The sequence below is a fragment of the Lagopus leucura genome, unplaced genomic scaffold (genome assembly GCF_019238085.1).
Source record: "Lagopus leucura isolate 7727_CA_CO unplaced genomic scaffold, USGS_WTPT01 Super-Scaffold_100027, whole genome shotgun sequence".
NCBI classification, from domain to species: domain Eukaryota; kingdom Metazoa; phylum Chordata; class Aves; order Galliformes; family Phasianidae; genus Lagopus; species Lagopus leucura.
The window spans coordinates 6,722,535-6,738,971 of NW_024962278.1; the positions used below are offsets into that span (position 1 = coordinate 6,722,535).

Below are 16,437 nucleotides of genomic sequence, written 5' to 3' on the forward strand. Positions count from 1 at the left end.
GCTGCCGGTAGCTGGCGGCGGCGTGGGGGGGGAACCGCCGCGCTCCCGGCAGCATGGCTTTCGCTAATTTCCGCCGCATCCTGCGCCTTTCCACCTTTGAGAAACGGCGTTCCAAGGAGTACGAGCACGTTCGGAGAGACTTGGATCCCGGCGAGGTGTGGGAGGTCGTGGGGGAGCTGGGAGACGGAGCCTTCGGCAAGGTCTACAAGGTGGGTGCTCTCTCCCAGGCACCTGCGCTCCCCCGGCGGTGCCGCCGGGATCCCCGCTCCGCGCGCCGGGCTGCGTCTGCGCGTCCCGCCGGGCACCGCGGGGCTGGGAGCGGGGGAAGCGTCTTCTGCAAGTGGGGGCAGCGGGAGAACTTCGGATTCAATAGGACCGAATTGCAGCCGTACCTGGGGCTGTGGCAAGAAGGGAGAGAAGCGTTCTGTCTCTCTAATTAAAAAAAAAAAAAAAAAAAAAAAAAAAAAAAAAAGCCTTTTTCTTTTTTTCCTTCTGAACTGTCAAACTTCTAAACCTTGCCAGACTGTCGGAGCAATGAATGGAGAGCTCGCCGTCTCCAAGTTTTGCGAGCCTCCAGGGGTGCCATTATGTGTGTGCAAGCTCGGTGAGCAGGGGAGCGCAGCTTCCGATGGGTACAGTGCTATGACTGCTTTACCTCTGGGGGTTCTAAAGGCCGAATACCAAACCGGACTTTGCTCCCCAAAGCTCCCCTGGTACGGCTCTGCGCTGCTCAGCTCTGCTGCCCGGCAGCTGGGGTGGGCAGGATGCTGGGGCTGGCTGGAGGAGAAGGTTGGGCTCCAGCTTCCCTGAGCGAGCTGCCCTGGTTGCAGAGATCGTTTGGAAGCGGAGCTGTGAATGAGCTGTTTGGCGGCTGCTTTCTGGCAGGCTCGTTAGAACGTTCAGCAAGGTATTGCCGTGACAGAGCTGGGAAATGCAGAGTGATCAAGAGAAGGGCGAGCAGGGAGCTGGCTGTTTGCAGGCCAGGACAGCACTCTGCCATTTGTTTTCTCTATTTATGGCTGTGTTATTTGAGAAAAATACTCTAAAAATCAGACTTAAAGTGGAAATCTTTGGTGAAGGATCCATTCTTCTAATATAATGCAATTGCTTACAATTGTGAGTTAAGCTCGAATATATTTATCATTTTGAAAGTGGCACCTGTGCTAATTAGCTCTTCTGTGACCCGTTTGCTTGGTGTTGTGTATTGGAAACCACTTTGTATATAGCAACGCTCACTCCTGCCTGGGTAATTATTTGCTTGTATTTGCTTAGGTTTCTTGTGCAATGAAAGGAATGAGGTAAACATTGTAAAATAAGTTAATGGGCTTCTGAGACAAATGAAAACTTGGAGGAACACCTGATTTATATCTCCTCTACTTTAGATGTGTTTCACGTATCCAAAATAGTGAACTTTAAAACAATAAATAAATAAATAACAGTGGCTGGATTGGTTTTTACATCAGCTGTCAGACCTGAATGCCTCTGCTGTGAACTCTAACCTGACACAGAATTAATCGATGATGGTAACTGTGTGTGCTGTGCTGTCGGGCAGCAGCACCGCTGTGTCTCCAGCTCCTTCCACCTCCTTCCATCCCCTCTTCAACCCGAAGCAGGACGTGGGCTGTAGTCATGGCGCAGTGCAGGCCGCGTGGTTATAGCCCAAAGTTCACTCTGTCTGCAGCTGTGATTGTACTTTAACAACCAGATCGAGAGGACTGTCTGCTTTAGGCATGGGGTGGAGGCTCACCTTGTGACGAAGGACAGGGCTTTTCTGCTTCGTTGGTCAAGTTTCAGTTCTCCATCTTTGAACTGTGCCCATCCTTCATCTGGAAGGACACGGTTGGCCTTTAAGAGCTCTTGCACAAGATTTGGTTTGTTTAAGAACCCCGAAAGATTCAGGTGACGCATTACTCTAAAGCCTTATTTTAGCTAATAACTGGTACTGTTATTGCAGAGCCGTTTCCTGCCATGTTAAGGTTTAACTTGCATGTCGCCTTCCTTTGTCTTTCTAATCTGGAGCACGACCCCAGTGATGTGTATGGGATGGTGACGTGAAGGATTATGCTTGCTGTACTGCTCTGCTCAGCTGCCAGGAAAGCCCAGAACAAACAAACCAGCCCTTGTGCACCAGGAAAACGTAGGTGGCCAAGGTGCAGTGAGAAACTGTAATCGTTCTCTTCAAGTTACTTTGATGTCAATTTGCTTTTCACACCAAAGCAATCATTTGGAGCGAGTTGAGGCGTTTGTGTGGCAGTGAGAGTTTCGGGATGTTTGAATGAAGTTCCTGCCTGCCCTCCGCCCTGCAGCACAGGGATGTGATGTAAGCCCTGCATCCTGCCCTGCCGCCCATGTGTTGGGCCCTTGTGCAAAAAGATGGGACTCATTCGTGCAGGGAGTAATCTGAAACACAGCCTGAATGCTCCGTGCTGGGAGCCATTTAGATTTTGGTAGAAGGAAAAGTGTGTTTATTGGAGTGGGTTTAATTTTTGTGATGCTGTGTTTGAGCAGGGGGAAGAAGGGCTCATCTGTGCAGCGCTGGTGTAACTGCACTGCAGAGTGCTTGGGGAGCTGCTCCTTGGACTGCCCCGCACTCAGCTGAGCAAAGCTGAGCTGGTTTGACACAAAAGTAGGATGGGCTTGATTTCAGTGTATGTTAATTACAAATAATCAACTCTGAAGTAGAGCCCGAAATGTATATGGTCGGCCTTAAGAAACACCCAGTTAGTAAGAACTGCGGGAATTCCTGTTTCTCTATAAAGCCTGCTCTTCTTTCCCCAGCAGAACGGGACCTGATTGTATGAGGAAACAGTGAAACTCGCTGCAGAGGGTAATGATGCTGAAAAGTAGGAAGGCGGTAGGGAAAACTGCTGCTTTATATTCACTCTATGAATCCTTTGGTTTTGGTAATTCCAGAGGGTGTGATAAGGCAGCGATAGCAGCCCACAGAGAACAACGCGCTGCCTTCCAAATGTATTTAGTTATTTTCTTCACCCAAAGGTCATTAAATCAGCCATCTGCTGTCAGTCATCGGGCCAGTGGTCAGAGCTGCAGTCAGTGTGAAGTTAGCAGTTCCCCTATTATAAAACATACAAATAAGTGCAATATAAACATAAAAATTCAATGTCCTACCTCAGAACCTTTTGTTGTCAGCGGGAATGGATGCACCCTGGCTCTTACAGGCCCTGATGGGGACAGGGCTGTGTCTTGTAGAAGCATGGGCTCTGCTGAAAGGAGCCTGCAGTTTCGCTGCCTTCCTGCTTCCTGTCAAACTGTGGATCGTTTTTGCTGTCCTCACACCTCTTGTTGAACGCTATCTCCTCTTCCCAGCACATGCTGATGGGTGCTGCTCTGATAACGCTTCCTCCTAGCAGGGTGGGGATGGGATGTCCCCTCTGTGCAGAGCAGCCCTCAGCTGTCAGCACTGCACAGCGCTGGGGAAGTTCATCTGAACCCTCCATCAGTGCAGGCACCAAGCCTGAGCTGTGCCACAGCAGTTCCTAGGTGCTCTCTGGTGCTGCTCTGCTGTCTTTTTTTAAGGTGAGGCTTCAGGAGCTGTGTGTGCGTTATCTGATGTGTTACGGTGGCATTAGTGCTTCGTTGGTAGCCCTACAGTCTCTAAAGCTCTGTTTTGGATAGGGGTGGTGAAGGGCTCATGGTGGAGGTGCTGTGCAGCTGCAGTGTCAACCCAGCATGGGCACAGGGAGGCACAGGGCTATCTCTGCCACCACCAGCTGCCAGCCTGGGCTTCTCCCAGGTCAGCTCACTTTTGACAGTTTGGTTCACGGAGAGTTTAACACCCGATTCCTGGAAAGGGCATTGCAGAGGGATGTGGAACTGCTAGCTTTGCTTTTTGCTTAAAAAGGAAAAAACAAAAAAAAGGAAAAAGGAAAAAGCTGAAGTTGATTGCAACTTGGTCCATAAAAAGAGGGCAAAAGGAAAAAAGGTACGATTGTGATTGGGTCTTGTGCCTTGGACTAGCTGAGAGGTTCTCCTACAGTGTTTCACATGGGGAGAGAAGAGGAATGAGAATACATCGCTCCTTTACTGAGGGAGCAGTGGCCCAACGATATTAAACTTGGTTGAACTTTAAACTTGATTAAACTTAATGTTCACTTGAAATGCAGTGACACATGCACTGCTCCGTCCCTTCTGAGGGCCAGGCGAAGGCTGTCTGCAGCTCTGCCGAGCCGTGGCTGTGTGTGCAGGGGGAGAAGGATGGCTCTCCATGCCCTAAATATTTTGACAATTACTTCTGTGTCACGGCCTGGAGCTTGGCAGTGCTGTGTGCCACGGGCAGCTGCATGGAAGGGAGAGCTCAGAGCAAGGCCTGGGGTCTTTCACCCTCAGGCACACAGCAATCCGTGTCCCTTAGAAAAATCCCTACCTGTCTCGTGATCTTTTTAAATTGTTTTTTTTCCCCTTGAACAGCGCAGTTTCTTTGAAGCAAGGATGGGGGAAATGTACTTTTTCCCATCCCTGAGGTACTGCTGTCTGTAAATCTGGGGTTTTCCTAATGAACATGCTGCTGTGCTGTGTGGGTGCTCAGGGAGCTGTGCTCACCCACATGCCTGTCCCCTGCCTGTCCCCCACCTCACGCACGCAGCCACTCAGCCTGCAGCCAAGTCCTTAGCACTGTGTGCTAAACTTGTTGCAAAAAGATGCAACCACTCAAAGTGTTCTGGTGGTTTTCATTTTGGTGGGGATTTTTTTTCATGTTCTACTGTTTTTTTGTTTGAATGCAATGCGTTGACTGAGTGAAGCTCAGGGCAGACATGCTGAACTTGGGGCACTGTGCTCTTGCAGGCAGTTTGAGAATGTTTCAAGCATCCATACTCCAGGTCTGCACAGGCTGAAAGCCTTCTGTCCATGTCGAGCTTTCTTTGCCCCCACATGGTTTTTTCTCCTATTTCTGGCTCATGTTGGCACTGTGCAGCCAGCTCAGTTCCTGCAGGTTATGGTGCAGTGTACCAGCAGAGAAGCTTCTCACCACTGCTTCGGCCTGTCCTGCTGTGCTTCGGTACAACGTTCCAAGCACTGCACAGAGTTTTTCTGCACCTCAGCAGGCCAATGCACTGTTGCTTGGGCTTGTTGGCACCCCCTGCCTTCTGCTGGGCTGCTGCTGAGCCTTTAAGATGGGAAGGGGTGCATGTGCCATGCTCCAGTCCCTTTGTTTGTGCATCCATTATAGATTGGAAGTCCTTGGTCATTGCTTGAACTCGCTGCCGATGTTCCTTTCCATTGCCCCTGGCACGTCAAACCAGAGGAAGACACTTCTGCATTTTTACTAACGCTTTTCTATTTGTTTTGCAAGCCACTTCCACTTCCCTTTAACTCTTGCAAAAGCGTTACCATAGCTGCCAGAGCAGCAGTGTGGTGCAGCCCTTGGGCTGGAGCTCTGCTGCCTGGCCTGGTGCCCGTGTGGTGCTGTGTCTATGGGGGATGCCAGGTACATGTTGCCCTGTGGCTTCAGCAGTGTGATATGCAGAAGGGATCACTGTGTGTGTGCTGCATTTGGCCCTCTGGCAGACGAGGCAGCCTGCTGGCATCTCCTCCTGTCTTGTTGGGATAAGGCTCAGCGTTATTTCCCCAAACACACGTATTGCACCTGAAAGTCATAACTTAGAAGGTTAAAATGTTCCTTGTAAAGAGTTGTATTTCTGGGAGGCTGCACTGGAGCTGGGTGCAGCATGAGAGGCTGCAGGCGTTCGGATAGAAGGTTTGAATTTTGGGTGGTCCTGTGTGCAGCCAAGAAGCACACTCAGTGATCCTCGTGTCCCTTCCAGCCTGGGACGTTCTGCATGTCTGTGATTCTCTGCCAGGCTCAGTGTTCTGGGGCTCCCCGCTGCCACAGCTGCACTGCTGCACCCAAATCACTGCCAGCTCTGCTGCCTGGTACTCTTGGGTGGGGTGAATTCAGCATTTCCAAAACAGAAAAACCAAAGACACAATAATAATAATTTAAAGAGAGTTATTGCGGCAGACTGAAGTGGCTCTGTGGGGCTGATCGGACATGAAAGTAATTTCAGCTCCCATTGATTATTTGGCAATAATAGGAATGCTGACTTGTGCCTGTCTGCTCTGTGTTTATTGATGCAGACAGCTCAGGCAGAGTTCATTGGAAGGCAATTAATCATTATGCTATCCCTGAGAAATACCTAATCATTCAGTTGCTTCCATACAAAGACACTCAACAAGAATTTGCTGCGTGGAAAACCAAGGCAGGACCATCAATCCCCAAATACAGCATCCACTGGAAGGAGGCTGAGGAGGAGCTTTTCTCTCTTGGTTCCCCAGCTCAGTAATACCTGGGGCATCAAATTTCACAGCACACAGAAGGGACAGAAACACGACTGCACATCATTGCAAACCAGCTCTGAAAGGGTCACCCCGGGCTCAGGAAGCTCCCAGGACACCATGCTGGTGAGCAGCACGGGCAGAACTCCTGTGGCACCACTTGGAGCACGCTGGCTGCCAGCTCCGTTCTTTGTCACTGGTGGGTGAGAGCTCACAGGGACAGTCCCTGCGCCTGCCCTCAAGCACGCTGTGCCATGGCAGGGTGCTGCCTGAGGAAGGACAGAACAATCTGCCTTCCGGCAGCGAGTTCTTACAGAACTTTAAGTAGTTCCTGTGTTTGTCAGAGCCGAGGTTTCACAACAGGCTGAGTCATAGGCAGACCAAACAGCCCTTTGTATCACCTGAACAGCCACCTCTTACCCTTTACATCCTTGAAGTGGGCAGCACTTTCTCTACGCCTCTGCCTCCAAGGAATGACAGTGCTTGTTCCCTGGTGTTCCCAGTGTGTTTGGGAGCAGCATGCCCCTCACCCATCTTTTTCCAGAGGGCTGCAGCAAGATCCTTCCTTCTTTTTGCTTTATATCCCGCACGTTGGCTCCTGGCATGGCTTTCTGGAAGTGGTTTATTGGGTAACTTCTATTTGATTCATGTTCTCCTGTGAACTGCATGCCCCACTGCTGTCTCTGCACAGACCTGTCAGCCTGTGTCTGTGCGGTGCGTTGATTTGCAAAAAGGCACGTAGGGCCAGAAGGGCATTTCGGGTTTTAAATGCCAGGACTGTAATGAATCCAGCTACAGCTCAGCAGCACATCCTGGGCGCTACGCTGGCAGCTGTCTGCTCTATATTTTGTGCTAATTAGCACTCCAGGGACAAATAATCCATGGCATTAAAATGCCCAGCAGTGGAGGAGATACATGGTGGAAGTGGATATTTTTTTAATTTAACTATTTTTATTTTTGACTGACCAGCCATAGGTCACAGACTGGCATCAAACAGTTTCTGTTCTTGGGATCTCACCAGCTGGCTTCTTCTTTCTCTTCAGCCCACAAATTTCAGTGGAAAATCTGCTGGTCTGGGAAACACTAATTCATCAGAGTGTGCATTTTGAAGTATTTTGTGCAGGAAATGAAACTCTCTCTTCATCTTCACATTCTCTAGAGGTCATTTCAAATGCTGTGGCTGTCTAACAAACTCACTGCTGGTGAGTCAACCTAGGGTACTCTCGAGTCATCCTGGCTTTCTTTTCCTCTCTATCACTGTTTTTAAATCTCAAAGAAATGAAAAGATAAAGAAAATAGCTATTGTGAGAGTTGTTCTCATTTCCCTTGCTGCAAAATAAGGGCTTCCACCTCATGGCAGCTCCTGATGGAGGTGAAGCTGTAGAGATGCAATCTTCCAGCTCTCAGAGAGCAAGCAGTGGATGCTGCCTTCCTGAGCCTGGCACTGTTTCCCCTTGCCCAGGTCAGCAGCTCACAGACTGGAGGTGCAGGTTGCTTCTATGTGGCTGCTGGTTTGGCATTTTGAGGTTGGAACAATCTGTACTTTGCTTGGTGCTGATGTCTTGGAGCAGTTTATGACTTATTGCACGAGGATGAGTAGAAATCAGAAAAGGCCTTTAAGCGCTAAAGGATCGTTGCTTGTCTCAGATGTCTGAAAGTGGCTTGCAGAGATAGCAGTGTAAGCATTTGGCGTATTTAGCATCCAAACAAACCTTCCTGGAAGAACGTCTCTGTTTTAATATGCTGTATGCAGGAAAATACTAGCTGAGAAGCTGGAGGAAATTGCCAGATGTGAGTTACAGAGACCGCACAGCACGCTTAGCCAAAATTTGACATTGCCTGTACGCATCTGGCTGCTACAGTGCTGGGCTGTGTCACACACGCTGCCTGCTGATGGGGGACAGCTGTCCCTCCCTGCTGCAGGGCTGGCACGGTGGGAGCGCAGAGGGCTGGGTTGGGGCTTGGCAAGATCGTGGGCAGCTTGGAAGGGGTCAGCAGTGCTGCCTGGTGGGGTGTGGGTGCTCATAGTGTGTGGGGAGCGGTCTCATCATCATGCTGGAGGGGCTTTGTTGTAGTGAAAGCCGACTTGTGCAGCTGGTGGGACTCCGTCCCTTGCAAAACTGCAACCCTCGTGTCTGCAGCAGCGGCCAGGAAACTGCTCTCATTCAAGTCAGTCCTTATTCCTGGGGAAGGGCAGCAGCTGATCATACTGTGGGCGTCTGTAAGGTCCCAGAATTGCTGTTCTAACATGTAAGAGAACTCCTGGCCTGTGCCAAAGCCACATGGACCTCACGGCCCTTCCTGCTGGCCTTGTGCACCATGTGGTGAGGCGCTGCGCAGGGCCAGGCGAGTCAAGGAGAAAACAACTCTTGCTCTGCGGTTCTGCCACCAGCAGCGTGACTTCACCCACTGCGTGTCTGGACTGAAGGCAAAGCGGTGTGCTAACAGGCTCATATCTGGAGAGGAAGCCGTATCTGGAGGTTGCTGGGCTACTCACCGTTAGCAACACGGGTAACGATGAATAAGATCAGATCGTGGACTGCGATTGCACCCCCGCCCACAGCCTGCTTTGCAGAACTGTGTCTTCCAGATCTGTGTGCACAGCTTCTACAACCACAGCCGTGTGCCAGCCGGGGCTGCAGGGTGGCGGGGTGCAGGGACCGTGGGGACCACGTGCCTGGGGAGGGCGAGCAGCCTGGGCAGTCAGAGCCATCCCTCCCCTGGCAGTAGGCTGAGCCCCTGGGGCTCCGTGGGTGCCTTTAGGGCCCCTGAGTCCTGGTCTGAGCCCCGCTGGTGGGCCCATGCGGTAGCTGGCATCCAAGGGAAGCCCCACCTTGTCTCACAATATTTACTTTCCCTCCTTGGCTCCCTCCCAGGGTGGTAAGTGCAGAGCAAACATGGTGGGGCACTTGGTGTGGAGCTTGGGAAGCACCATGCATTCCCTGTGCTTGCTTCTGCCCTAGAACCTTGCCCCAGCCTGCCTGCTCTCCTCTGGTAGCTGCTGGCAACTTGAGACACAAATTGGAGGGGAAAAAATGCCCACAAACCCAACAAAAAATGATTTTCTTCTGAAACTAGCATGAGCCACTGTCTTGCATTTGGGCAGCAGGCCCAGGTAGAAATGGGTTTGTCCCCTGTGGTAAAGACACACATGTTCGTGCCAACCAGTGTGAATTCAGCAGTCAGGACCTCCTTATTTTCCCTCTCTCCATTGTATGGCTTTCCCCTCATTCTCTCCTCCTCCCACAGCCTGGCTGGTAATACACAGCAACATTCTCACCTAAGCCTTGTAAAACTCTTCAGTAGGGTTCATAGCGTTTACATTCGGAATTAATCCTGCTGTAAGCTCCCATGTAGGTTTTGCAGACACAGATACATAAACCACAAAGCAGTAAAAAGGTCCCAACTGCTCCTTCAGTGTGAGCATCTCCAGCATGACTTCTGCCTTGGGAAGCAGTCGTGATCCTAGGAGGAGCAGCGTGGAGGAGGGACGAGCAGTAGAAAAGGGGATTGAGCTGAAGTCATGCTGCAAGAGCTCCCCTGTGTCAGTGGAGGAGCAGAGTGTGTGAGCTAATGGGGATTTCTCCTGTTCCTCAGCCTGCTGATTCAATGCACTTCTGGGAATGGCATTCAGCTCCTGAGTCAGCTGCTCCATCTCGCCCCCTCACCCAGCCCGTGATGCTCTGATAGCAGAGTTCTTTGTACAGACAGTCTTGCAAACACACCCTTTTTTGCATTTGGTTGCAAATTTTTGCGAAAGTTGTGTAAATTTCCAACTGCAGAGTGCTCATTGGCCGTGACAGTTTTGGGGGAAGCAGATGGACATCAGTGTTGCGTGGTGCCCCATGCTGCATTAGCAGTCTTCTTCTGGTGCATAGCATCTACAGGCACAGCAGTTCCTAGGCAGCTGTTGGTGCTCTCTTTCTAGGCAGTGAGTGATGCTTGTGGAATGGAAGTTGGAGGTGATGGAACTCACTAACCCTGTATTGCCAACCTTTAGAACAGCAGAGTTGTTCTCCCCTAGAAAGGAGAGGAAAGTCAGCAAGGTTTCCCAGGCAGCAGGACAAAGGTTTGGACATATTTCTATGTATTATGTGAAGCAGGTTGCAATAAACAGGTTAATGGGGCTGTATGAAATAGCGGGGCAGCCTGCTGAGAGTATTTCTCTTACCGTGGTCTGAACAGTCACAGGTCTGAAGGTCACAGGAATGCTGGACAGTCTTCAGAAGTCGAGATGCACCCTTCTTGGTGCTTTACCTGCTGAGGAGGACATCCCAATGTTTCCACTACGCATTGCAGAAAACCGTCCCGGTGAGGAAGAGGAGTGTAGGGAGCGTGCTGAGTACTGTACTGTGAGTTTGGTTGGATTTTGGAGCTATCGCCTACAGTAAGATCAGAGAACCTCTAGATTCTGAGGTCTTCTTGCTTCCATATCTTCTCACACTACAAACAAATGGAGATATTTCCTTGTCAGTGTTGATCCTTTGTCTGAAGCTTTGCCCAGGTCAGAGGGAGCAGCAGTGCATCTGCAGGCTCCCATCCTTGTGTTACGGATGGTCCTGGAGGAGCAGGAGCTGTGCAGGCTCTGTGTGTTCCTCGCTATCCTCACCTGCTCATGCTGGTTTTGTCTTGCAGGCTAAGAATAAGGAAACCGGTGCCTTAGCAGCTGCCAAAGTCATTGAAACAAAGAATGAAGATGAACTGGAGGATTACATGGTGGAAATTGAAATACTGGCAACCTGTGATCACCCGCACATCGTCAAGCTGCTGGGAGCCTTTTATTGGGAAAGCAAGCTGTGGGTAAGAGTTTCTCCTATGTGTGACCTGTATGATTGTACATTTCTAGCTTGGCAAAGAAGAAATGGGTAACTCACAGAGAAGCAGAACCTTTGGAGCACCTTTGAGCATCAGTGTGAATTAGGAATGACTTGCAGACTGTGCTCTGCTCTGCTTGCTGGATTTTCCCCACTTTCTTTGACAGGCAAACTGTCATCTAACCAAAGCCGTTTATAAATAGCCCAGGGAAGATCAAGAGATCTTAAGCTGAAGTGAAACTCAGAGTTGTTAGATTTTTCACCTTTTGTAGCTTGAAAAGGTAGAAAATGCAGCACTGATGAGAGCCTCTCTTTTGTATCCACCCTCTCATTTGAAGGATCTGATGAAAGTGTAACCCCATTTTTTTTGGCTCATCCGTTATTTCTGGCTCAGCACACAAAAAAGCAGGTGGGCACAGGCAAAAGGACACCAAATGCAACCCAGCGGGCTGGTGCAAGGCCTGGACGAGCAACTTCCTGCATTGCTCTCCTTTAGTCCAGCTGGTACAGTCTCTACCCAGCCCCTCCTCCCCCACTCCTCTTTTGCTATTAATTCCTTAGTGCCAGAGGAAGGTTAGCATGGAAGGCACCTTCCCTGGTCGTGAGCTGTATCTCGCTGCTTGTCCTGCCTGCCTGGGACCGAGGACAGAGCCCAGGCTGAGCTGCAGATCTGCCACTGGAATAACACAGCTCATACCTTCTTTCCTCGGTTAAGCAATGCTGCAGAAATGCTCTTGCACTTCCTTCTGTGTGTTTCCTTGCTTCGAGGGAGAAGGCTTACGCGCTGTATTTAGATGGCTGCTAATCATGGTGCTGAGATGCTGGGCATGTTGGAGAACAAAAGTAAATATGTGCTGTTCTAAGGAAGTGAAAGGCAAACATCTTTCCTAGGAGGGGACTCAGGATTTGGACAAGATTGCAATTGAAGCCACATAAATCCTGGCAAAACGAAACAAGCAAATGTATAACGAGCCGAGGTGAGAGGTGGTGCAGGCTTATATTGCACTGAGTTCTGCTTTTCCCTCCCTGATCTGCCTGTCCTGCACACGCTGGCCGGCCTTGCCAGCTCACTGAAATGTCAGCCCCCTCCCCTTTCCCTTCCACCTCCTTCCTGCAATAGGAAGCTTTGCCTTCCTTCCTGAAGGGAAAATGGATTGCAGATCTCTGCTCCGCTTTTGTCTACGAAGTGCTTTGTAATGTCATATGCTCGCCGACCTACTAAAATTAAACAGCCTCTTTGAATCTGATGGAACAAGAGCCTCCTGTATGAGGCTGTCCCGTGAGGGCAGACGTGACAGCCCTGGCCATTGTTTTGGAGAGAGGATCGTTCTCTTTATTTAATTATTTGAGTGGCATTTCCATTTCAGTGCTCAGGCCGTTCCTATTAATGTTGTAGTGTTTTTCTGGCTTTAGGGGAAGTAAATACGCCGGCCTGTTGGCCTGCTGGAAGGTTTCTAGTTGCTCTCAGGCTTTCTCTGAAGTCAGAGGTTTTTGCTTCTTGGTCGCCAGCCCTGTGGGGGAAAATCTGCAGCCATATATCAATGTCTCCTCATCTGGCCTTCTCCATCCCACCTCGATTTCCATCTGTGCAGTCACTTGAGCAATGCTTTCCTGGACCATTTGCCAATGTTCCCTTTGCAGATGGGTGTGCAGACCCTGCTGTAGTTTAGGCTTCCCACGGGTGTGTGTCCTATGGTTTGCTGTGCAGGGAAGGCAGTGTTTGGGAAGGGGCAGGAGCTGTGGCACATCCTGGCTGCCAAAGCTCCAGACGTGCCCAGCCTCCCAAATGGCAGGAGTGCCTTGGTCTGAATAATTTATGGCTTGATCTGTGCCACAGGCAGTCTCAGCTGACAGTCCTGAGAGGTGCTCTTGCTTCATCAGTCTGTTGACTGATGTCTGACTCCTGAGTTTTGAGTTTACATGGAAAATATGAAAGGAAACCTGGCCTTCTTTGGCTGCCTGGACCCTAGAAGTTCTCTGTGCCAGGCAGGGCTTGGGGTCAGTGTTCTGTGGGTAACAGAAGGGGACGTTCAGTTTTTGTGGGGCAAGAACCTTCCTGTGCGAAGGGAAGTGGTGTAGCTCGGCACAGCCTCGTGTAAATACAGCTCTGAAACGAAGGCATAAACCAGCAAATTCCTCTTGCTTTTCGACCTGATCTGAACCAGCAGAACCCCAGTGCAAAAAACAGGCTGTGCATGGAGGGATTCGGCGACTCCCCAGGGATATGACTGGCGACAAGACAGCATCCAGCATGAAACTCCTTCCAGCATATAAACCCTTTGCAGGGATGCGGTGCCCTTGGCCACTGGGTGCTCTTCTGTCCCCTTCCTCCCCCACGGTCTGTTCTGTGCTCATGGCAGGGGCTGAGCAGCCTTGTGCTGGCTGAGAACAGCCCAGTGAGGCTTGCAAAACTGCAGTGCTGGGAGCTCTCGTGATTTTATTTTATTTTGATTATAAGCCCTGTGGCATTTGATGTTCTTTTGCATAAATCCCAGCTGCTGGAAATGGGGGCACCAAATGAAAGCTGAGAATCTCAAGCTATTAAAGAAAAAAAAGTCTGGTTGAAGTCCTTGTGGCTGTGTCACATTGTGTGTGTGAAGTGTGTTGTAGAAAATGGAAACACAAAGGCAGACACCCCCCACCCAACTTGTGTGCAACTTCAAAACAAGGGTTTTTTTTAACATCATTTTGTCATTGCAAAATGGGACCAAGGTGTGGGTTTTGAACGCTTGGAATTAACGGTACTGAATTTGTGCTGATAACATTCCGTACATGGGAAAGGAAAAGAACAAACCTCGCGTGTTCGGTCCCTCTTGAGAGTTTGGGTTCTTTGTTATGTTGGTTTGTTTCTTTCTTTCCACAAGAACGCAGACTGAGACCTCAGAGGAAGGAAAGGCCCTTTGATCTGCTTGTGAGCATCTCTGCTGCTTCCGAGCGCCTCTTCGTGCAGACAGGAGCAAGAGGAGATGGGGAAGGGGATGGCTGAGGAGATCTGTGCTCCCAGGGCTCTGTGACGTCTCCACCAGCAGCATCCCTGCTGCAGAGCCTGTCGGGATGCTCCAGCACCCACGCTGTGGGGTGCTATGGCATATAGTGTCATTTGGCCGCAGGCAGTTAATGTATGAATCCTCCAGTGGCTGCATAGCTTTTCTAATGAAGCACGGGGAAATTCTTTTTTCATCCCTACCCCTTTTCTATAAACTGTCACTGCTATAGCAAACGGGCTTTTGAATGAACAGATGTTTCCTAGAGATCAAAGCAAATGGCTATACCATGCAGGTAACCCTGCCTTGCCAGGGTGTTCTGAGGATGGTTAATTCAGTCAGCTCAGAGTTTCTCCTTGCTGGCCCCCTATGAGGGTATGCAGCTTGCAGTTAGGCAACAGCTTTGTAGCCAGTCTTTGTACCTCTGGAAGGAAGGCATTTTGCATTTTCCATGGGCAGGCCCTGACCTGTTCAGCCAGGGACTTTCTGGATTGTTACCCCTTTGATATGGATGTTGGGCATTCTTGAAAATCCTGTATTGTGAAGAGATGCTCATTATCCCATGCACTAGAATGCTGGGCTACAGAAAGCATCTCCAACTTGCAGATCTCTGAAGTTGAAGTACCTTTTCTTAAAAACAAACACAAAAGAAAGCTGATAGCAGTATTGGGTTCCTTCAGGCTCTCCTTATGGGGGGTGGTTACAGCCCACAATGAAGCAGAGCTGCGCTGCAGGCTGAGTGGCCTTTCCTAAAGGTGTGGAGTTCTGAGTTCCCTCCTGTCCCCCTCCCTGCTCTGAGCCAGGCAGTGCTGTGCACAGCAATGGGGTCAGCACACTGCCAATGAGAGCTGGAGCTTTGGAGCTGCTGGCAGCTCTCTGGAAATCCTGTCCTGGGTAAAAGTGAGGCTTTCCCTTAATGCAAGGATTGACTTGAAATGGTTTTGATAAAGCACCAGGGATGACTTACACAGCAGGCTGATGACCATAGCAAAGCCAAGTTCAAGAGTACTTCTAAAGGTAGCAACATGACAACATGAACTAGAAAAGAAGCCTTTGTGTATCATCCTCTATAGAGGATAACGTGGCAAGATAAGGTTAGTGAAGCACTAATAATGCCTTGTGATTACATCCCTTTGTCGTACATGCTGTGGAACACTTTCATAAAAGAGACTAAGTGTCATTATTCTGGTTATTAAAAGGGAGAGTTGGGGCACAGACAGGAATTTGCCTAAAGTTTACCCAGCAGGTAAATGATACCTGGGAATGAGTCCTGAGTGCTGGATCCCAGTCCGGGGCTCTAACCATAAGGCCTTGGTTTTATAAAAGAAAGCAGCAGACAACAAGCCTGTAGGCAAATTCACTTTCAAAGCTTTTTATAACTTTGTTTAGGAATGAATCTCAATGAGCCACATTCCCACTGGGCTGGCTTACCAAGGGAAATGCTAAGCAACTGTGTTTGCATTTAAATGAATATTTATGAACTACCTGTGTATAGGAGACAGCGCCTTGAAACACAGCTAAGCCCTGGAATGAGTGACAGACTGCAGTTTTAGACATCTTCTTTTTCATCAGATATAGTCTGAAAGTCGTTATCTGTGAGGGAGGGATGTCGCTCTGCAGACCTTGTGGCCTCCAGTGGTTTCCATTGACTTTGAAGTCTGAAAGTCACATAGCAATACCTTGTCCTGTGTGATGGATCTGGGCCTCTTCTGTTGTCATCGTGGGGATGGGCTGAGTGAAATACTGCTTGTCGCCAAAAGATCATCTTAGCTCGTTGCTCATTTTAGCTATTTGTATTTTAAAAGGTTCTGTGCTTTTTGCAGCCCACCCAGTGCCAAATGCTGTTGGTCAGCAGGTTGAACTGAAAGTGCTGATTGAGTTGGTGAGAGATGGGGATCTCAGCCCCACTGCTCTGTGCCTGGGCAGACAGCCATCACCTCGGTGTGTTTTTCTTGTTCCTATAGCCAGGGAGAGCAAAGTCAGGGACTGTGAATTCTGTGGATTGCCTATTGCTTTATTGAAAGAAATGAAATGCTCTATGTGGTGCCAGCAAGCGGAAGGATGCTCGTTGCAATGTCAAAACTCTGTGGGTATCCTAAACGTAGTTCTGACTTGCTCTACCAAAATTTCAGTAGCAGTGGAGATATTTCTGCTAGCCAGGGAGTGAGCGTTAGTTCAGGTAAATAGTTGGTCATCTCAGAGCGATGCAGCTGTGACAGAACCCATCTGCAGTCTCCATGCAATCAGCAGGAAGCTCTGTGCTCGGGAGGAGTACGCTGTGCTCTATGACTTTGCTCTTGGTAACTCCATAGGACTTGGTTTCCTTACTTACTGCCCTGCCTCTT

General features: G+C 49.7%; 1 protein-coding gene across 1 annotated transcript in view; it reads left to right on the forward strand.

Moving 5' to 3' along the window:
- The window catches only part of STK10 (serine/threonine kinase 10), a 43,581-nt gene continuing 27,144 nt past the window's right edge, over positions 1-16,437 (forward strand). The window contains exons 1-2 of the mRNA XM_042880697.1: positions 1-209; positions 10,930-11,094. Of these exons, the coding sequence (XP_042736631.1) occupies positions 54-209; positions 10,930-11,094 (321 nt within the window). The 5' untranslated portion in view covers positions 1-53. The remainder of the gene's footprint in view (positions 210-10,929; positions 11,095-16,437) is intronic.